Source organism: Nomascus leucogenys, chromosome 4 (genome assembly GCF_006542625.1).
Source record: "Nomascus leucogenys isolate Asia chromosome 4, Asia_NLE_v1, whole genome shotgun sequence".
In the NCBI taxonomy this organism is placed as follows: domain Eukaryota; kingdom Metazoa; phylum Chordata; class Mammalia; order Primates; family Hylobatidae; genus Nomascus; species Nomascus leucogenys.
The window spans coordinates 28,740,941-28,764,119 of NC_044384.1; the positions used below are offsets into that span (position 1 = coordinate 28,740,941).

The following is a 23,179-nucleotide window of genomic DNA, read 5'->3' on the forward strand; positions in this document are numbered from 1 at the left end:
TACTCAGTGAATGGGGCACCACCAAACAGGTGGTTTAAATTCTTTCTGGTAAGCTCAGTAATGAAATGGGCTAGTTTCATTACTATGCACCACCACAGCCAGCTAATCTTTGTAATTTTAGTAGAGGCGGGGGTTTAGCCATGTTGCCCAGGCTGGTCTCGAACTCCTGACCTCAAGCAATCCATCCACCTTGGCCTCCCCAAGTGTTGGGATTACAAGCGTGAGCCACTGCCCCTGGCCAAGATGGAGTCTTGCTATGTCTCTATGGACTTGAACCCCTGGGCTCAAGTGATCCTCCCACCTCAGCCTCCTGAGTAGCTGGCACTACAGGCACACACCACTGCACTCAGCTCTAGGTGGGCATTTCTAAGGATGTGGCAGTGACTAAGACATAATCTCTATCCTCAGGGGCTTCATGCATTAGAAATACTCATCTGAGCCATTCTAGTCCTAGAGTCCTAGCCTCTTGCACAAGTTTAGGTACATTAGATGTCTAATTAATGCTTATTTGAATTTAGAAACCATGACATGCTTTATGCATGATCAAAATTTGGCACTTTTTGGGGGGCAGAGTCTACAGTAAGACAGACCATTCTAGAGACTGCATCAGAATGATCATCTCTTAAGTAACCAGACCTATCTTGATCATTGTTCATTTATTTATTTATTTATTTATTTATTTATTTTTTGAGACAGGCTCTTGCTCTGTTGCTCAGGCTGGAGTGCAATAGCATGATCATGACTTACTGCAGCCTCAACCTCTCCAGGCTCCCACCTTGGCCTCCTCAGTAGCTGGGACCACAGGCACACCACCATGCCTGGCTAAGTTTTGTATTTTTTGTAATGATGGGGTTTCACCATGTTGTGCAGGCTGGTCTGGAACTCCTGGGCTCAAGCAATCCGCCTGCCTTGGCCTTCGAATGCTGGGATTACAGGCATGAGCCACTGCCCCAGCCAATCATCACTACTTTGGAGTCTCCACAACTAGCCAGGGGTCAAAAATTTTGGCCAGAGAAGCCCCAGAACTCAGAGGAATTGAACAGTATGTACTACAACAGTGTTTCTAAATATGTGTGCTGTAAAGCACTCTAGGTTCCTGAGATGTTAACAGGTAGTACCTGGTGAAATAGGACTGAGAAAGGGGTTCCATAGAGCTGACAGGCCTCTGTACTGCAGGATTTCTCAACACCTTCAAGCAATGTGCTACGCTCCTTATATATGTTGTCTTGTTTAACAATCTATGACATGGGTCTTACCGTTTTTCCCATTTTTGAAATGAACAAGCTGAAGAAACTCAGAGAGTGAGTTACCTGCTCCAGACCACACAGAGGTACCACCACACGTCACAGAATGGGACTCTGGGATCAGGTATTTCTGGCATCAAACACTGGTTTATGATCATTTGAAGCAATACTGTTTTTAATATGTTGATGGGCACTACACCATTCCTAGAAGGACAGACAGCAATAATGTGTTTCCCAAACTGACTTGACTGAGGAGCCCCTGAGTGAATCAGCACTCAAGACTAGCTTTCCATGGAGCATGTTTTAAGAAACATTGTGGGGCAAATAATGTTTATTAATAGGGACACACAAATGAAACCTCAGTTTAATAGATAAGCATTTTTTACCTCCAGGTTCATAAGCTTCACTTGATGGCTCATTTCTTTTGAATGTTATTTGGTATGACACTGCAATTCTAACATATTCACTCTTCAGGATTTGACTTACCTAGTAATTCAACTCATTATGTCACTAATTTTGGTAAACTATATTCACATCAAGAGTATAAACTTTAACTTGCTGTGTATCTCAATGGGCCTGCAATTTGCATTTCGGGGTGAGATGATTCTTTATTGTATACGACTGACCAAAACTTTGCAGGACATCTAACATCCCTGATCCCTGCTGACTAAATACCAGTAGTAGTAGTACCACCACTATCACCACCTACTCAGTCACTGTGACAAGAAAACATACCCATAATTTCAAACCTGCTTCTAGAGGAGCAGTGTCACCCCAGCTGAGAACCATGGGTTAAGAGCCAAATAGAAAGTTTAATAAAATGTTAAAATAAACACCTAGCCAAATCCTGCATTCAGTATTCCAGCAAAGCTATGGTCATGCTATTGTCAATCCTACGTATCCAACGTCTCATGACATTTCTCCCTCTTCTGTTAATAACACAAACAGATTCAATACAAACTGCCAAGATACCATTTTTAGCCACGAGGGCTGAGTCCTGTGCTCTTTGCCAATAGCAGCAATAAAGCTGGGCAGAAGCTAAGCCCAGGACTGCATGAAATATTGGCTATCTGTGGTAGTAGCACAAAATAAGACGTATACCTGAATAGTCTATCATTTTGACAAATCTGGACTTTAAAAAGGATGCTGGGGGTTTTTTTCTCTTAAAAAGATTTATTATCAAAAAGCTTGCTCCCTTTAAATACTGAGCAGCTCCGTTCTTTTTAGGATTATTAGGGCCCAAATAATTTCAGACTAAAACAAGAAATAAAAAACTGGACTATAGGTTCAGTAACATATTCACAGACATGTCAGTGTGCACTCAGGAACACTGGTTTCATTTCTTGATTGGAATGCTTATCACCATAAAATCTTCTGCTAGAGTCACTTCTTGGAGATCTAACACTGATTCAGCTTGCTTTTTTAGTTCTGCAATGCCATCTGTTTCTCCTTCTCTGGCCAAGGCAACTGGTTTGTACCTCTGACTGAAGTGAGTCAGAACCAGCCTCTTTGCATGGCACAACTTTGCAAATGTTGCTGCCATCTGTGGTGTGCTGTGGCCGTGCTCCTTTGCTTTGTCCATCTGGGCATCATCCAGGGTCGCTTCATGGATCAACAGGTCTGCTTCAAAGCACAGCTTTATTCCACCATCACCCACAACCCCAGAGCAGTCACCCAATATGCAGATTTTTCTTCCAACAATAGGCTTTTTTAAGACATCTTGGGGAGAAATTGTAACCCCATTTTCCAGAACAACAGAAATTCCATTTTTCAGCTTCCCATAGGCAGGACCTGGCGGAACACCTAATGATGAAGGCAGATAACATTACATCATAGGAATGGAATTTATGACTTTTCAAGAGTCTACTTTAACAGCATTGCAAATAGCTAATGGAAAAGGCATCCGTAATTGTTATAAATGTTTTACTACTTGTGGAAAACTGGAATTATTTATACATTTTTAAAATTTCAGTGTTGATTGATATTAGCAATGCCTTAGTACTTAACACATTTCCCATGCATACATGTCAGACAACTTTTAGTCTCCTAAGTATTGCTAGGACCTTATTGTAGTCACTATAACATTCTTGATTCTCTGCTGTGCACAGAAACAACAGTTTTTGAGAGTGCTTTATTTAATAAGCTCACCTTTGGGTAAAATTTGAGAGTGCATTTAAATAGTGATATAGTCAGGCTGGGTGCAGTGGCTCATGCCTGTAACCCTAGCATTTTGCGAGGCCGAGGCAGGCGGATCACTTGAGCTCAGGAGTTTGAGACCAGTCTGGCCACAAGGCGAGACCCTGCCTCTACTAAAAATACAAAAAATTAGCCGGGCGTAATGGTGCACACCCGTAGTCCCAGCTACATGGGAGGCCAAGGCACAAGAATTGCTTTAACCCAGTGGGCAGAAGTTGCAGTGAGTGAGCTGAGATCACACCACTGCACTCCAGCCTGGACAACAGAGTGAGACTGCTTCAAAAAAAAAAAAAAAAAAAAGATATAATCAACACCTAGTCAAAACAAGTACCTACAAAGTAACTTAATAAAAAAATTGTTAGTGGGATTGTTTGTATTACAAGATCAAGGAGCATTTTTTCACGCAATTGTACATTATTAGTCTTCTTGGCAGACAAGGGCAGTTTCACATTTATCAAAGTGGGCTTAAATTAAGGCCGGGCGCGGTGGCTCACGCTTGTAATCCCAGCACTTTGGAAGGCCGAGGTGGGCGGATCACGAGGTCAGGAGATCGAGACCACGGTGAAACCCCGTCTCTACTAAAAAAAATACAAAAAATTAGCCGGGCATGGTGGCGGGCACCTGTAGTCCCAGCTACTTGGAGAGGCTGAGGCAGGAGAATGGCGTGAACTCGGGAGGCGGAGCTTGCAGTGAGCCGAGTTCGTGCCACTGCACTCCAGCCTGGGTGACAGAGCGAGACTCCGTCTCAAAAAAAAAAAAAAAAAAAAAAAATCTCATATTAATTTAAAATAAGACCTGATCATCACTATGGACAATACTTACAAACTAGTATAATATGACCACCAATTCCAACACAGATCTTGTTTAAAGTTTCCAAATATAATAGTATTTCCACAGGCTTTCAGGTAATAAAAATACCCTTGGCCTAAGTCACTTTTCCTCATTATCTAGCATTTTGTTTTAGTTGAGGAAGAGATCACATAAATAAAAAAACAAACATACACAAAATGCTACCATGCTTTTTACAGGCACTGCCACAGCATGCCCGTGAAGGCAGTGACGCTGGAGATATAACGTACCTGGACTCTACCTCGCAAGAGGTGCTGGAAAGATCCCCTCATGCATGCTGGCTTAGCATGGAGGAGGTGTGAAGCCTTAGATAAACCCCAAGCCCACCTCTGTATGCTTGCTTTCAACTATGATGAACCCTGATATATAAAACTGGTTGAGGCACAGGGTTTTGAATACCAAATTAATTTAATCAAGGTTAAATTAGTAAGCAAAGTAGATACAGAAGGAAACTCTGAAAGCACGTGGTTGCAGCTGTAAGGTTAAGAATGATGGCAAAAATTCTCAGACCAAAGATGTCATCAAAAACACATATCAAAGGGAAGACATGAAAAAATAAAGCCTGGACCTAAAACCATCACCACTACCACCCAAATCACCTTGCCAACCAAGATAGTATAAGATGAAGACAGACTAAGAATGTGGATCCAGGGAGCTGAAGACAGGATTCAAATGTATACTTGGCTTTTGCTCTAAATAGCATTTTTTGGCCCCATGGATTTTCCTTAATAAGCAAACTTTGGGCAAAGGGACTAAGTGGAGAAAATGTCAGTTTTAGGCCTGTGATAGAGGAATGGAAGCTTACTATGACACTTTTTTTTTTTTTTTGAGACAGAGTCTCACTTGGTCACCCAAGCTGGAGTATAGTAACACCATCTTGGCTCACTGCAGCCTTGACCTCCCAGGTTCAAGCGATCCTCCTGCCTCAGCCCCCCAAGTAGCTGGGACTACAGGCACATGCCACCCCACCCAGCTACTTTTTGTATTTTTAGTAGAGATGGGGTTTCGCCATGTTGCCCAGGCTGGTCTTGAACTCCCAAACTCAAGTGATCCTCCCACCTCGGCCTCCCAAAGTGCTAGGGTTACAGGCGTGAGCCACCACTCCTGGCCTTACTATGACACTTCTTATAGCTTCAGTCAACAGGAGCCCTATTGATGAGAAGCGGGGAAAAAAACAAAAAACAAAAAAAACACTTACCAAGGTCTTTAAGTTTCTGTGCATTGAGTTTACCTGGGCGTTTCTTTTCCACGACTGAAAACCCAAATGAGGGAATTCTGTGAAAGAGGCGAAATGCTTTTACAACAAACTGTTCATCATCAAACAGAAGGTATGAGTTTTCTTCTGAGTCTAATAGGATAGTTCTTCCTTGTTCCTCTTTGGGAGGACTGTCTGCTCTATTCACATGCGCAAATCCTTTTAGTTCTTCTGCAGGACATTGATCCGCTGTAGGAACCAGTTCATGAACCACATAATGGAAGACCAGCTCCGTGTGAGAGAGTTCCATGGTTCGCCAGATAAAGTCCCGAAGCCCTACAGGGCCATAGATTTCAATAGGCTGTTTGGACACCATGGAGCCACTCTGCAGGCTGATTGTGCAGAGGAGCCCCGGAAGGCCAAAGAAATGGTCTCCATGAAGGTGTGTGATGAAGATCTTGGTAATTCTCCCTTTTGATTGAGATAGAGAAATACATTTGGAAATTTTTCATTAACTAAAAACCCATACAAAGCTATCTGAAACAAGCCTAACAATTTACATTAAAAATAGTAAATTGAATTTAAAAGTCCTACTTATCATCATAAACTTATTCATTTACATTTTGCTACATGATTCCAAAAACAAGAAGACAGGCTTTATTTCACCAGATGGTTTTTTGTTTGTTTGTTTTTAATAGTTTTTTTTTTTAAAGAGACAGGTCTTGCTCTGTCATCCAGGCTGGAGTGCAGTAGTGTGACCATAGGTCACTGCAGCCTGACCTCCTGGACTCAAGTGATCCTACTGCCTCAGCCTCCCAAGTAGCTAGGACTACACACCCTACCACCATGCCTGGCTTTTTTTTTTTTTTTAATTTTGTAGAAATGGGGTCTTGCTATGTTGCCCAGGCTGGTCTCAAACTCCTGGCCTTAAGCAATTAACCCACCTTGGCCTCCCAAAGTGCTGGGATTACTGTGCCTAGCCCCACTAGATGGTTTCAATAAGATATAACATTTTTCATAAAACATCTTCATATTACATAGTTTTGCAGTTTTCAGAGTATTTTCGTACATTTTCTGTCACATAAAAAAACAAGTAGGCCAGGCGCGGTGGCTCAACGCCTGTAATCCCAGCACTTTGGGAGGCCGAGGCGGGAGGATCACCTGAGGTCGGGAGTTTGAGACCAGCCTGACCAACATGGAGAAACCCTATCTCTTCTAAAAAAAAAATACAAAATTAGCCGGTCGTGGTGTCATATGCCTGTAATCCCAGCTACTCAGGAGGCTGAGGCAGGAGAATTACTTGAACCCGGGAGGCAGAGGTTGCGGTGAGCCAAGATTGTGCCATTGCACTCCAGCCTGGGCAACAAGAGCGAAACTGTCTCAAAAAAAAAACAAGTAAAATATACAGGTGTACCAAAATAATTCACTTAACTATTAAATAGATAGGCCTCAAGTATCAAAAGCATCTAGCAATTACATTGCCCCCTACTGCTCCCTCTGAGAAAAGCAAACATATATTCCAGGAAAACAAAATGTTCCACTGGCTCCCACTGACTGGACCAGTGCCTGAACCCAAAATTGCCTTTTAAAGACTCCCTATACTGGACAGGGATTAACCAATCAAGTCACGGCCTGCTTGTCTGGGTGAGGTTGAAGAAGATGGAGAAAAAGGAAGGAGGGTGAGGAAGGGAGGGGAAAAGGGAGGTAGGAGATGGAAAAAGGTGAGGAACTGAGAAGGAAGGTGGGCAACAGATGCCAGAATGCAGGAGGGCCGATCCCCTAAGCTATTATGTAAGGGTACTTGGGTCCATTCTTCCTTTCAGTCTGAACTAACACAACAGCTTTTTCAGTGCATACTGGCTTAGGTTATAACTTGGTTTAGCCAATGGTAAACTGAATTTATTGCTGGAATATGGCAGGATGCCACATCAGCATTTTCTGAGACGCACCACATGACATTTCAAAAGTAACAACCAAAATTAACACATATCTAGTACAAAAGAGACTTCTGGTCCTTTGCTCAAGGCCCACCTATTTTAAACATTTGATGCTATAAACGTACAGAAACAGTTTATTGATACCACAAAAGAACAGGAAGAGTTTACTGTAATGTGATTTGTTCTATAACATCAAGTGTTCTCCAAGCAAGTCTTCCCAGAATTACTACATCCAAGCCCAGGCCCCAGCAACAGAGAACAATAGATTGGCACAGGCTGATTGTGGACCTTGCGAATCCCCAGGAGGCACTCTAGAAGTTTCCCCAATATGCTCCTTTTTGCTGTTTTTTTACTGCCTGAATCCCTCATATCCCCCGTCTCGCTGTCTGGGTTGCCAAGCCACCTCCATGAGTGACCTGAGGACTCTGCAGACAAAAGAACTACAGCAATAGGGCCAGGCGCGATGGCTCATGCCTGTAATCACAACACTTTGGGAGGCTGAGGTGGGTGGATCACCTGAGGTCAGGAGTTTGAGACCAGTCTGATCAACATGGAGAAAACCTGCCTCTACTAAAAATACAAAATTAGCTGGGTGTGATGGCGCATGCCTGTAATCCCAGCTACTCAGGTGGCTGAGGCAGGAGAATCGCTTGAACCCAGGAGGTGGAGGCTGTGGTGAGCTGAGATCAGGCCATTGCACTCCAGCCTGGGCAACAAGAGTGAAACTCCATCTCAAAAAAAAAAAAAAAGAACTATAGCAGTCACTGAGTCCAGATCCCCCAGTGGCCTAAAAACCGCCAGCATCTGACTTTCTGGGCCCTTTCCCTAACCACTCTAAAACAAAGCCAAACTGAATACCAAAACAACCTGTGAACTCAAAGTGAGGCAAATTAAGTGAAAAACTGCTTCCTACAGTTATCACAGTTTCAAGGAGACAAATATTTCATTTTTCAAGAAACTGATTTCAAAGGGAGAAGGAATGGCAACCACAATTATCAAAGGTATGAGGAAGCTCTCAAATGAAGACACAAAAATGCCTGAGTTCCCTTTCCCTTGGGAACAAGGAAGTTATGGGGGAATATGTCATCCACAGAGGAGTGGAATATTGAGCATTCTCTAAAAATGAAGACATAGGTATATTTACTGGATTTGGAAACGCTGCAATATATTGTTTGTATACATTGCTCAGTTGAAAAAAAAAGCAGGTTATGCCAAGAGCAGTATAATTCTATGTATGCAGAACTATACACACACACACACTCCCATACTATCACCATATCTATATACATAGAAAATGCACCTATGAGGGGAGACTTGGACTTTTCTTACTTACACTTTTCTGCTTTGTTTGAATTTTTACAATAAGCATTTGTACTTTTTATATCATTTAAAAAATCATGCTCTTATAATACTTTTAATAATCATTTCATGTGTACACATAAGTATAGGGTGTAGAATAATATACATGGAAGACTTGGAAGAGTGGGAGGGTGGCGGGGGGCAGGGGGATGTGTTGAGGGATGATTAGTTACCTGATGGGTACAATGTACATTATTTGGTGATGAGTACATTAAATCCCAGACTTCACCACTATGTAATATATCCATTATCCCTAGAGGTAGTACAAGCTGGAAGGGTTTCAATGAATCAAATAATGATGGGTCCAAATAGGTTATGGAGAGAAATTAGTATGTACTGAGAGTGCTGCATTCCAGTTTGAGACTAGGGGCATCTGAAGTACTAGAGAGTCAAAGGTAATGCCCTAGGATTACTATCTCACCTTCCTAAGGCCAGAAATTTTTCTTTCTTTTTTTTTTTCGAAATGGAGTCTCACTCTGTTACCCAGGCTAGAGTGCAGTGGCACAATCTCAGCTCATCACAACCTCCGCCTCCTGGATTCAAGCGATTCTCCTGCCTCAGCCTCCCAAGTAGCTGGGTTTACAGGCACCCACCACCACGCCCAGCTAATTTTTGTATTTTCAGTAGAGATGGGGTTTCACCATGTTGGCCAGGCTGGTCTCAAACTCCTGACCTCGTGATCCACCTGCCTCGGCCTCCCAAAGTGCTGGGATTACAGGCGTGAGCCACCATGCTCAGCCTCAGAAATTTTTTTTCTAAGCATATAGAAATGCAGTAAACTAAAGGTTCCTTTGGGCTTTTGGGGTTGTGTTTTGTTTTGTTTTGTTTTGGGTTTTTTTGGCCAAGATTAGATTTATCAATTGTATGTATGAATGCATGCATTTATGTTTATTTATTTGTTGAGACAGGGTCTTGCTCTGTCACCAGGCTGGAGTGCAGTGGCTCAATCATGGCTCACTGCAGCTTTGACCTCCTAGGCTCAAAGGATCCTCCTGCCTCAGCCTCCCGCTGGGACCACACCTGGCTTTTTTATTTCTTGTAAAGATGGAGTCTCTTTATGTTGCCCAGGTTGGTCTCAAACTCCTGGCCTCACGTGATCTTCCTGCCTTGACCTCCCAAAATACTGGGATTACAGGCATGAGCCACTGTGCCCAACTCCAACTGTTTATTTAAATCCTATATAGACTGGGCACAGTGGCTCACACCTGAATCCTAGCACTTTGGGAGGACAAGGCAGATGGATTGCCTGAGCTCAGGAGTTTGACAACAGCCTGGGCAACATGGCAAAACCCCATCTCTATTGAAAATACAAAAAAAATTAGCCAGGTGTCGTGGTGCGTGTCTGTAATCTCAGCTACTCAGGAGGCTGAGGCATAAGAATCACTTCAACCTGGGAGGTAGAGGTTGTAGTGAGCCGAGATCGCACCACTGCACTCCAGCCTGAGCAACAGAGCAAGACCCTGTCTCAAAAAAAAAAAAAAAAAAAAAAAAAAATCATATATAAAGGAACTGTAAAATATACTTGTGGTGGATACTTTAGGTGATCCCTGTGGCCCCTACCTCCTGGTGTTCACGTCCTACAATCCCCTCTCCTTGAGTGTGGCTGGGACTTGTGACTTGCTTCTAACCAGTACAATATGGCACAAGAATGCAGTGTGATTATGTTATGGGACATAACTTGCTAGCAGACTTACTCTAGAGTCTCCTTCTCCCATGCTGGCTATGAAGAAGCAAGCTACCATGAAGCAGAAATCTACAACGCAGAGAACTCAAGGAGCTCAGGGTGGACTGTCCTACCACTGCAAGCATTCTACCAACAACCTGAAAGAGCTGAGAAGCGGAATCTTCCCCAGTTGGGCCTCTGATGAAATTGTAACCCCAGCCAACACCTAGATTGTAGCCTAGTGAGACCCTGAAGCAGAAAACCTAGCTAAACCAGGCCCAAACTCCCTAACCTACAGTAACTAGGAGATAATAAATGCAAATAAGCCACTAAATTTATAATCTGTTATGCATTATTAGGTAGTATCAGATAACTAACACAAGTATTAAATAAAAAGATGTATCCCCACAGCCAAACCTCTGGTACTCACACTTAACAATTTCTTGTTTCTATTTTAGTACACCTTGCCACCTCAACTCCTACTGTGTAAAATGTTAACTATCAAGTCTCTACTCTGGCCTGTGCCTGTCCAGAGGGCTCTCATGAAGGTTCTTATGAAAGGAATCTCTGTATGATCCAAGAAAAGCAAAGAATAGCACCTGAATTATCTCAAAGTTTCAACACAAGACAGTATATAATTATGGTTCAATTGTACCTACCTAAAGGCCATATGTCCCAAACAATATGCATTAGCTCCTTCCTCCAACAACTCTTTTCCGGACTTTTTCTCTAGGTCCAGGACATCACCATCAGTAACTTGTATTAATTCTTCACTTCCTCGCACACTAGACATTCAGTGACCATCTCCTCTTGGCTCTACAAGTATCTCTTAAATTGAATCTCTCATCTCCATCTCTATACTTCAACATCCTCATTCTCTCTCTCTCTCTCTCTCTCTCTCACACACACACACACACACACACAGTGATGATATGGTTTGTGTCCCCACCCAAATCTCATCTTGAATTGTAGCTCCCATAATCCCCACATCATGGGAGGGACCCAGTGGGAAGTAATTGAATAATGGGAGCAGGTTTTCTCATGCTGTTCTCATGACAGTGAGTAAGTCTCACGAGGTCCGATGGTTTGATAAAGGGGAGTTCCCCTGCACATGCTCTCTTGCCTGCCACCATGTAAGACATACCTTTGCTCTGCCTTTGCCTTCCACCATGTTTGTGGGGCCTCCCCAGCCATGTGGAACTGCAAGTAGTCCATTAAACCTCATTTTTTTTTAATAAATTACTCAGTCTTGGATATTTCTTCATAGCAGTATGAAAATGGCCTGATACAGTAAATTGGTACTGGTAGAGTGGGATAATGCTATAAGGATACCTGAAAATGTGGAAGTGACTTTGGAACTGGGTAGCAGGCAGAGGTTGGAACAGTTTGGAGGGCTCAGAAGGAACAGGAAAATGTGGGAAGGTTTACAACTTCCTAGAGATTTGGAGGGCTCAGAAGACAGGAAGACATGGGAAAGTTTGGAATTTCCTGTTGAATGGTTTTGACCAAAAAGTCCAGGCTAAGGTAGTCTCAGATGGAGATGAGGAACTTATTGGGAACTGAAGCAAAGGTGATTCTTGCTATGCTTTAGCAAAGAGACTGGCAGCATTGTGCCCCTGCCCTAGAGATCTGTGGAACTTTGAACTTGACAGAGATGCTTTCGGGTATCTGGCAGAAGAAATTTCTAGGCAGCAAAGCATTCAAGAAGTAACTTGGGTGCTCTTAAAAGCATTCACTTTTACGTATTCACAAAGATATGGTTTGGAATTGGAACTTATGTTTAAAGGGAACCAGAGCATAAAAGTTCAGAAAATTTGCATCCTGATGATGTAATAGAAAAGAAAATCCTATTTTCTGAGCAGAAATTCAAGCTGGCTGCAGAAATTTGTGTAAGTAACGAGGAGCCAAATGTTATCACCAAGACAATGGGGAAAATGTTGCCACGGCATGTCAGAGGTCTTCACAGCAGCCCCTCCCATCACATGCCCAGAGGCCTAGGAGGGAAAAATGGTTTCCTGGCCTGGGCCCAGGGCCTTGCTGCTTTGTGCAGTCTTGGGACTTGGTGCCCTGCATCCCAGCGTGGCTTAAAGGGGCCAAGGTACAGCTCAGGCAGTTGCTTCAGAGAGTGCAAGCCCCAAGCCTTAGCAGCTTGGATGTGGTGCTGGGCCTGCGGGTGCACAGAAGTAAAGAATTGAGGTTTGGGAACCTCCGCCTAGATTTCAGAGGATGTATGAAAACACCTGGATGTCCAGGTAGAAGTCTTCCGCAGGGGTGGAGCCCTCACAAAGAACTTCTACTATGGCAGTGTGGAAGGGAAATATGGGGTGTGAGCCCCCACACATAGCCACTGGGACACTGCTTAGTAGAGCTGTGAGAAGAGAGCTACTGTCCTCCAGAACCCAGAATGGCAGATCTATTGACAGCTTGCACTGTGTGCATAGAAAAGCTGCAGACACTCAACGCCAACCCATGAAAACAGCCAGGAAGTGGGCTATACCCTGTAAAGCCACAGGAGTAGAGCTGCCCAAGACAATGGGAACCCACCTCTTGCATCAGCATGCCCTGGATGTGAGATATGGAGTCAAAGGAGATCATTTTGGAGCTTTAAGATTTGACTGTCCTATTGGATTTTGGACTTGGGTGGGGCCTATAGCCCCTTTGTTTTGGCCAATTTCTCTCATTTGGAATGGGTGTATTTACCCAATGCCTGTACCCCCATTGTATCTAAGAAGTAACTAACTTGCTTTTGATTTTACAGGTTCATAGGTGGAAGGGACTAGCCTTGTTTCAGATGAGACTTTGGACTGTGGACTTTTAAATTAATGCTGAAATGAGTTAAGACTTTGGGGGACTACTGGGAAGGCATCATTGGTTTTGAAATATGAGGACATAAGGTTCTGGATGAGTCAGGGGTGAAATGATATGGTTTAGCTATGTCCCAACCAAATCTCATCTTGAATTGTAGCTCCCATAATCCCCACATGTCATGGGAGGGACCCGGTGGGAAGTAATTGTATCATGGGGGACAGGTTCTCTCATGCTGTTCTCATGACAGTGAATAAGTCTCATGAGATCTGACGGGTTGATAAAGGGTGGTTCCCCTGCATATGCTCTCTTGCCTGCCACCATGTAGGACATGCCTTTGCTCTGCCTTTGCCTTCCACCATGATTGTGAGGCCTCCCCAGCCATGTGGAACTGCGAGTCCATTAAACCTCTTTTTTTGTCATTGTTTTAATAAATTACCCAGTCTTGGGTATTTCTTCATAGCAGTATGAAAATGAACTGATACAAGTCAACTGTAATTGCCTTGGAACTGGTCTCCCTGATGCTATTCTCTCTCTCTCCCAATACATGTGCCATCAGAAAACTCGGTCCTAAAACACAAACAAGATTGCCTTATTCCCCCCTTAAAAACATGAATGGTTCCTTTTTCCCAGTAGAACAATAAAGTCTAAATATCTTACTATGCTACAGAGGACTTCACAGTCAGCCCTCACCTTTTCAGCATTCTTAGTTCCATCTAGCCTAGCCAAGTACTCAATGCTCCCCAACATGCCAGTTCTTTCCTGGAAACTTCCTTACTTGTTGCTCACTTTGTTGTCTGTTCCCTCAATGTCCATCTCTACTTCTCTCTCAGAAAAACTTCTATGTATCTCTTGGATCCTAGCTCAACTGTTAACAATCTCTGGGATGCCTTCTATTAATGAATGGTCAGTTACTTCCCCCTCCTTTGTGCTCCAAAGTACTTAGAAAATACCTCCATTATTCTACTTATCATATTACGTGATTGATTACTGTCTGTTTGCATGTCAGTTTCCATCACCAGACCAAGAGATCCCTGAACACTAGAAGTATCTTTCCTTTAGTCACCAAGTGCCAGGTACTGTGATGAGTTGTAGGAATAATGACTTCAATATTATTTATCAAGACCTAATAAGTGAGAGGCACTGTGCTAAGTTGCTAAACGTCTTATCCATTCACTAAAGTAACGTAAGTTCCATGATCATTTATATACTTAGTAGATGCCTAGTTGAACAGATATAACTAGGCATCTACTAGGTATATAAATGATCATGGAATGTACTTTACAGTATAGGGAGATAAAGAACACAGAAACAAACTAAATAACATAATTTCAGATACTGATGATGCTAAGAAGTCAATAAAAATAGGACAAAGTAAAGGAATGACTGAGGTGAGAGAGGAACTACTTAATCCAGGAGGATTTGGGAAAGCCTCTGAGAAGATGGCATCTGAGCTAAGATTTAACTGACAAAGATGCAATCACACAGAGAATAAATGATTATATGTAATTCTCATAACACCCTTTCTAAGTACACTTTTTATCCCCATTTTCAAGATGGGGAAAGTAAAGTTGAAGTTTGTTGATATGCTAAGGTCACAGGCCCAAGACACAACCAGGACTAGAACCCAGGTCTGCCTGACTCCGAGCTGAAGCTTTTCACCATTGGACTGCTCTATCTCCCAGATGCTGGCCTCTACTCACTCCATTCCCCCTGGTTGAAATGCCCTTCTTCTCCTCAGCCCTGAAATTCCTCTTCCTCCTTTGACAACCCACATGTCAACCTTGCTGAGAAGTTTACCCTGATAACCCCAAGAGGAAAAGAGCATCTCCCTCCTCCAAACATTTCCTACCCTTTGCATCCTCTCATGAAAACTATCTCCCGTTGGAGGTAAGTATGTACACTGCTTCCTTGCTAAGGCAGTGTCCATCTAATATGCCCGGTGTATCCCACGACATTTCCCAAACCCCAAGCCTACATGAATCCTTGCTTTCAGCATCTACAGGATAAATGAAAAGCAAGTAAATAAGTAAATGAAGTTCAGTGGACGTGGCCAGATGCCTGCGGGCCTTCCAAGTCTCACCAGGGTCTAGCATTGAAGTGGGATGCAACCATCAGGGCTGTTTCTAAACAAAATGTCCAAGGAGAGCCAAGAAAATGAAGCAGAACAACAAAAAAATCTAACGAGATAGCTGAAGGCACACTAACCTGCTTTAAGTTGGCTTTTCATAAGCTGTGTCTGTGTTCCCTCACCACAGTCAAAGAGCCAGCACTCGCCTTCACACCGAAGGACCACAGCAGAGGCACCCCGGGTTGGAGATGGGTATGCTGCACCCGTCCCCAGAAATGTCACATCCATAGACATCTTCCACCCTGCAACAGAAAGATCATCTGGGGATTATTTCATATCACTGTACCAAAAACACATTCCTGTAATATTTATCGTTATTATTACTTTTTGGTTATTTAGAACAGTCTGGATTATTGGTCTCTCATAGTATTCCACACATATCCACAGTAAGATTTTAATAACTTGGCTAAAACTACAAGTTAACAAATCTTGTATAATTGTTCACACACCCAAACAAACAAAAATAACCAAACCCAGGCAATTAAAAACTATAGCTGAATTCTAACTATATGATGTTCTCAAAAAGGCAAAACTATGGAGACAGTAAAAATCGTGCTTGCCAGTGATACAGGGGGAGATAAGGAAGAATGAACAGGCGGAGCACAGGGGATGTTTAGGGCAGTGAAACAATTCTGTATGATACAGTAAGACAGACATATGTCATTATACATTGGTCAACTGTACACAGAATGAACACCACTAGAGTGAATGAGCTCTAATGTAAACTTTAGTTGACAGTGTATCAATATTGGCTTATCAACTGTAACACATGTAGCACATTTTTCTTTTCATTTTTTTTCATGAGCCCTTAAGCTTCTGAACATATACCACATTAATGCAAGATGTTAATAAGGGGAAACTGAGGGGTAAGGGATAAGAGAGTATATGGGAACTCTCTGTACTTTCTACTTATTAATTTTTTTAAAAAAATCCTTCTAATAAACACTAAACAACAACAACTCTAGTTGAGATACTGGGCAAGAGATGGTATTTAATGATGCTCACCAAATGGTGTCTCTGATGCCCATAATGATCAGCCCTTTCTCTGAACAATCATAACAGTAATGCTCTATGATGCTCTATAGTCATGCTGATATTTCACAATAATGCTGAACAAATGTCTCACTCCCTACATGACATGATCCATGACTCACGAGGACTCGGGACTCTGCTATTTTAAGTGATCAGCAACAACCTGTTGAATGTGCAGGTTTATTCCAACTCCTGGCACTATTCCTTTCACTATTTCTAGGTACATCTGACATCACTGATATACTTCTGAGATGCAAGATGTGTATCAAACAGAATACATTAGAATGAACTGAAATTTATACATAACTGATTATAGATTATCCACATTGATGGCAGGGAAGAAAACAAATAAGCTTAAGAAAAACTACTATAAGAGAATTTGACCGACAGCTAGATATAAAATATACAAAAACTTCAATAACTCTTCTCAGTCTTAGCAATAACAAGATAAAAACAGAAATGGGGGAAAAAACCCATTCCAAGAGCAAAAACAAAATTACCAGAAATAAAGTTAGCAGAAAAGGAACAGCACCCAAAAGATTCACACGAATAAGAGATACACATTATGTCCTTGATAGGATGACATCACAGAGATGTGATATCACAGAGATGTTCATCCTTCCTAAGCTAATGTAGATGTATTTGGTGCAAATTCTATCAGATTTCCAGTGGGATTTATTTTGGAACAGAAACAATCCAAAAATCATATGGAAGAAAAAATAAACGTCCGAGAAGGGACAAGAAAATTCCAAAAAGCAGTGAGTAGTGACGTGCTTTTCTAGGTATTGACATTTACTACAGCAATCTGACATAATTAAAATAGAATAGGCTGGGCACGGTGGCTCATGCCTGTTATCCCAGCACTTTGGGAGGCTGAGGAGGGTGGATCACCTACGGTCAGGAGTTTGAGACCAGCCTGGCCAAGATGGTGAAACCCTATCTCTACTAAAAATACAAAAATTAGTCGGGCATGCTGGCACACACCTGTAGTCCCAGCTACTTCGGGAGGCTGAGGCAGCAGAATTGCTTGAACCTGGGAGGCGGCAGTCGTGGTGAGCCAAGATTGCACAACTGCACTCCAGCCTGGGTGACAGAGTAAGACTCTGTCTCAATAAATACATACATACATACATACATACATACATACATACAATAATATTGGCACAAAAATAGAGGTAAAAGGGAAGGGAAAGTTCAGAAATAAACCAACTACCTATCGGAATCAATACAGTATATAACAAAGGTGTAAAAAGTGTGGTTTCTTTAATGAATGGCACTGACATAATTGGCTGTTCTAGCAGAGAAAAAAGCAAAGAAAGATGCTCACTTTGCATTGTATATAAAAATACACTTCACATAGTTAAGAAATTTAAATGTAAAAAATCCAATAACATGTTCAAAAAAAATTAGGAGAATGTTTATACCCTTAACTGTGGAGATGGGAAGCCCTTATTGGCAAGACATAAAATCCAGAAATTTTAAAAACAGACATTTTCACTAAATAAAATCTTTTATATATATCGAGACTCACAAAGTCAAAGGACAAGAAAAGAAAACCTGAAAAAAATAGTTTGGACCCCCTTATGACAGGGGGTTAATGCTCCTAAAAAAAAAGTTTATGCAAATGCATTCAAAATACAAAATACAAAAATACTGGTGCAATGGAAAAACAGGCAAAGGAGATATATATATATATATATATATATATATATATATGAATCACAGAAGAAATCCAAATGGCCTATAAGCATGAAAAGGGTTCAAACAACTATCGTGTATCTATTTAAAAAATTTAAATTAATAAATAAAAGATAAGGGTTCAGTCTCCAGGTAGTTAGTGGAATGCAAAACAAAGAACAAAGAGGCTGGGTACGGTAGCTCATGCCTGCAATCCCAGCATTTTGGGAGGCTGGGGTGGGAGGATCGCTTGAGCCCAGGAGTTTGAAAACAGCCTAGGCAACATAGTGAGACACTGTCTCTACAAAAAAATTAAAAAACAAAAATCAGCTGGACATGGAGGCATGTGCTTATAGTCCCAGCTTTTCAGGAGGCCAAGGCAGGAGGACCATTTGAACCTGGAAGGTTAAGGCTGCAGTGAGCTGTGATCTCACTGCTGCACTCCAGCCTGCGTGACAGAACAAGACCCACTCTCACAACAAACAAAAAAAGAGAGACCATTTACCACACATTAGCTGGCAGGCAAATATCAATGGAGCAATGCTAATCAGTGCTAACCGGGATGAGGGTAAATGGGTACTGTCACAAACTAATGGTGACAAAGTTATGAATTGCGATTATGCTTTGGGAGGATAATTTGGAATATATATTACCAGTAATAATGATGCTGTTGACAATTACATGCTTTCACCCAGTAATCCCATTTTTCATAATCTACCCAAATAATAAAGATCTGTGTAAAATGACGTGTATTGTGGTGCTCTCAAGGTGGCTAAAATATGAAAGCAATCCAAATATATCAATAGGAAAATGGCTGAATATTTTATTGTACATTTGTGCTATTATTTATTCTATCAACTATTTATTCTGCAGCTAATAGAGTCTTCTGTAACTACTGTCATGGAGGGATGACAAGGAGAAAAGTTACAGATGGCTATGGTATGATCTCATTTTTATAACAATACCCCAAACCCCTACATTTATGTAAGACAGAGAAAGTCTGATGTGGGAGAGGATACACACCATCCTGTTAATATGGGTTATCTCATGGGTGATTAAAGTGATGGGGTGGGGGCTGTGCGGGGGATTAACTTTTATTTTAAATCTTTTGCATTATGTTTCAATGAGTGGCATTTTATTTAATTTTTTTTAAATTTATATTTACTTAATGCTGATGATTTTTTTTTTTTTTTTTTTTTTTTTTGAGACGGAGTCTTGCTCTGTCACCCAGGTTGGAGTGCAGTGGCGCAATCTCGACTCACTGCAAGCTCCGCCTCCCGGGTTCATGCCATTCTCCTGCCTCAGCCTCTCCGAGTAGCTGGGACTACAGGCGCCCGCCACCACGCCCGGCTAATTTTTTGTATTTTTTAGTAGAGACGGGGTTTCACCGTGGTCTCCATCTCCTGACCTCCTGATCCGCCCGCCTCGGCCTCCCAAAGTGCTGGGATTACAAGCGTGAGCCACCGCGCCCGGCCGCTGATGATTTTTTTTTTTTGGAAATGTGTCATACGGCCAAACATGCTTCTCTAACTATACACTGCCTAGTCTTCCCTTCCATTTTGGGAAACAGCCCCTCCCCATATTTCCTGCCGCCAACCCTCATACATAAGGTGGTGCATCTCTACCTTAAGCGTAGCGTTGAGGTTATTGCTAACATCCCTTTCATGTGTTACTCTACATTATCACCTCCAAGATCAAGTCTTCCTCTGATAATAAAGGAGCTTTATTTGCAGAGGCTTCCTTATTGATTTGCAAGATAGGTAAGAATAAACAGAATGCAGAAAGTTAACATTTGTAAAGGCAAATTAACTGCAGAAGGAATAATAGAATATAATCACTTTGTCATCCCTAACAAATAATGGATTTAGATCAGTAGTACATAACCCCGGGGGCATTTTAGAATCACCTGGAGAGCTTTTAAAACATATCAGCGAAGGTCAGGTGTGGTGGCTCCTGTTTGTAAACTCAGTACTTTGGCAGGCCGAGGCGGCAGGATGGCTTGAGGCCAGGAGTTCAAGAGCAGCCTGGGGAACATGGCAAGACTCTGTCTCTATAAAAAATCAGCTGGGCATGGTGGCATACACCTGTAGTCCCAAACAAAACAAAAAACCGTATCAATAATTGGACTCCATCTCAGAACATTTAGATAGGAAATTCTGCAAGTGAGACATGTTTTAGTATTAAAAAATAAATAAATAAAAAGCCTTCTCCTGTGATCCTAACATGGAGTCCGACTTGAGGATCATTTAGTGAAAGGCTAACAGAGAACTGCAATGTATGGATCAGGCTGACCTAAACTCAGTACTCAACTAATCAATCTTTTTAAAAAAAGTTTTATTCTGAAAAACTTCGGACACATACAGAAGTAGAGATTAGCACAATGCAATGCCATACACCCATCATTGAACTTCAACAACTGTTAACTCATAGGCAATCATGTTTCACCTATACACACCACCCCCATTATTCCAAGAATACTTGATAAGACAAACGGTGTGCTGTCTAATGGAAGTACCCCATTAGGCAGCACGCATTGTCTAGCTGTCTCTCTTTCTGACGTTAACAGCCACTAGTGATCATTGCCAGGATCCATTATTTCATTAGGGGTTGCCAAAAGGTGATATTCTCTCATTTCTTTTGCATGTATTTGCTGGCATTCCCTGGTCAATTGTTACCCTATGGTGCTACTTGTACATAAAAGGTCCACAAAGAGAGGCAAGATGCTAATTCCTCGTGTGATACAATGTGAAAAACACAGTAATCCCCCATTAAGTTTTCTTGCCAAAAACTAGAACCTGACCTGAAAAAGGCTGCAGGTCTAAATACCTGCTTATTAAAGGATACCAGAGATGGAAAAAGCAAAATCCTGGATGTAGAAAACGTGAACCGTACAAATGACTTGTTCAAGTAAAATACAGGGAACAAAATAAAGAGCGAGGGAAAAAGATTAAGAGAGATCTAAGAGGCATCAACCAAATATAACGTGTGTAGATTGTTTGGATACTGATTTGGACAAACTGGGTAAGAGGAGAGAGACAACTAGGAAAATGTAAATGCTGACTGGATAGTAGCGGGTAAAATGAAGTGCTAATTACACTGATAATGGCTTTATCTCTTAAAAAGGTGTTATTGTGTTTTATAAACATGAACAAGGTAACAGATGGAATGGTACATTTCAGATTTGCTTTTAAATACTACAGTGGGGGAGAGGGTAACAGATGAAACAGAACTGATTCTGAATTGGGAGTTCAGTATACTATTCAATTTTCATATATGACTTGAAGGTTTCCACAATAATTTAAAAACAAATATAATGAAAACCCTCCAAACAGGTCGGGAAGTAATCAGAAATTATTTAATCAATGGTGCATGTTTTGGGACATGCACAATTCTAGGCACTAAGAATTAAATGCGAGCAAACCAGATTAGGTCCCTGTCTTCTTGGAAAAAAACAAAACAAAAACCCAGCTGCTTGCTTTCTCAAGACTGTGATCCACGTTCGGCAAAGTGCGTATTCCAGTCGTGATCACAGTACTGTCATTTCACTCTGGGCCCGTGGATCTCAGTCCCGGCCGCAGATCACAATTCCCCGGTGATGATGGGGCATCAGCATTTGGAGGCTTCCCAAGCGATTCTACTGGCTGCCGGGTTGAGAACCGGCGCTCCTTCGTTTTCAGGCAGGCAGTGTCAACCCTGCAATCACTCTGTGGTGTGCCTAGGGCAGATATCGCCGTCCTCCATCTTAGAGCTGAAAGAACCGGGGCCGGGCGGCAGAAAGTAAGAGGCCAAGGCACAGGCAGGTCCAGAGGCCAGATTTCCGGCCTCTGGAGAGCCCAGGCTCCCCCACGAGACCGTGTTAGCCTCGAAAAAGGCTGGGTGGGCGGCGGCGGCGCCGGGCGGCCGAGGCTCCGGCCCGCCGAGACTCCGGCCCGGGGCGGTGAACGAGGCGCGTCCTCGCTCCCGGGCGCTCCCCAGGCTTAGGTCCCCAGCGCCGGGCCGTGCCTGGTCGAGCCGGCGAGTCCTGAGGAAGCGCGCCCGCCCCCCTCTGGTGTGCCCTACCGCACTCACCCTCTCCCCGAGGCCCGCGCCAGGAGCCGAGGGAGGTGCAGGCCCGCACCCTGGCCCAGCTGTCCGCGGGGCTACAATGCGCCCGGGCGGAAGTGCGCCGCCGGCCGGGTCCCGCGCGGCCGCTCTAGGATGCGAGGGAGGTCCGCGCTCGGTGGCGCCCGCGCGGGTCCTGGCTCTGGGCGCGCTTCCGGGCTCCCCCGGGGCCGCGAGGGCAGTGATTGAGTTTCCCTCCTTCCCAGGTCGCTGTGTGTCAGGTGGTGGCTATGGCCCTGAGGACCAGAGCAGGATAAACCAAAAGGGAAAAAGTTACTCTTCTTTTGTTTTCCGTGTAATATTTTCCACACAAGAGTGTTCTTCCTGATGTTTTGCTCATACATATGTGTCATTTTTGGTCTTTGGTTGGGATGAATCTTTACTGTCTTTCATCCACTAAGATCCTTTGCCTGACCATGCACCTTCATAAATCCCCGTCCATATTCCATTTTCCTACTCTAGGTTGGACTATTTGCTTAGTATCTGAAGCTGATTGCGCCGTACTCACTCCAAGCCTTGGTGTTCTCCTAGGTAGCGGACGTGGCTGGAAAAGCCCAGGCTGGCTGTATACAGAACGAGCATGTGGCGATTACAGACCACAGGGAAATCTCCTTCAGTTTGAATAACAACTTTAAAAAAAGTATTTCAAGCTCCTGTGTACTGCCAGATGCACCGATTTCGTGCTCAATGTACTTGAGGTTGTCAAAATATCCAGCAGCTGGCCTGGCGCTGTGGCTCACACCTGTAATCCCATCACTTTGGGAGGCCAAGAGGAGCGGATTGCCTGAGCTCAGGAGTTCGAGACCAACCTGGCCAACATGGCAAACCTCGTCTCTACTAAAAATACAAAAAAAAAAAAAAAAATTAGCTGGACATGGTGACACACGCCTGTAGTCCCAGCTACTTGGGAGGCTGAGGCACGAGAATCGCTTGAACCCGGGAGGTGCAGGTTGCCGTGAGCCAAGATCGCACCACTGCATTCCAGCCTGG

At 43.0% G+C, this 23,179-nt stretch overlaps 1 protein-coding gene across 1 annotated transcript; it reads right to left on the bottom strand.

Moving 5' to 3' along the window:
• Positions 1-1,557: 1,557 nt before the first annotated feature.
• Positions 1,558-22,249, bottom strand: ELAC1 (elaC ribonuclease Z 1). The gene is made up of 4 exons (XM_003267518.3): positions 22,157-22,249; positions 15,457-15,621; positions 5,488-5,955; positions 1,558-3,047 (listed from the first exon to the last, which is right to left on the bottom strand). The coding sequence occupies exons 2-4, from the start codon at positions 15,611-15,613 to the stop codon at positions 2,581-2,583; spliced, it is 1,092 nt and encodes a 363-aa protein (XP_003267566.1). The 5' UTR covers positions 15,614-15,621; positions 22,157-22,249; the 3' UTR covers positions 1,558-2,580.
• Positions 22,250-23,179: the final 930 nt, after the last annotated feature.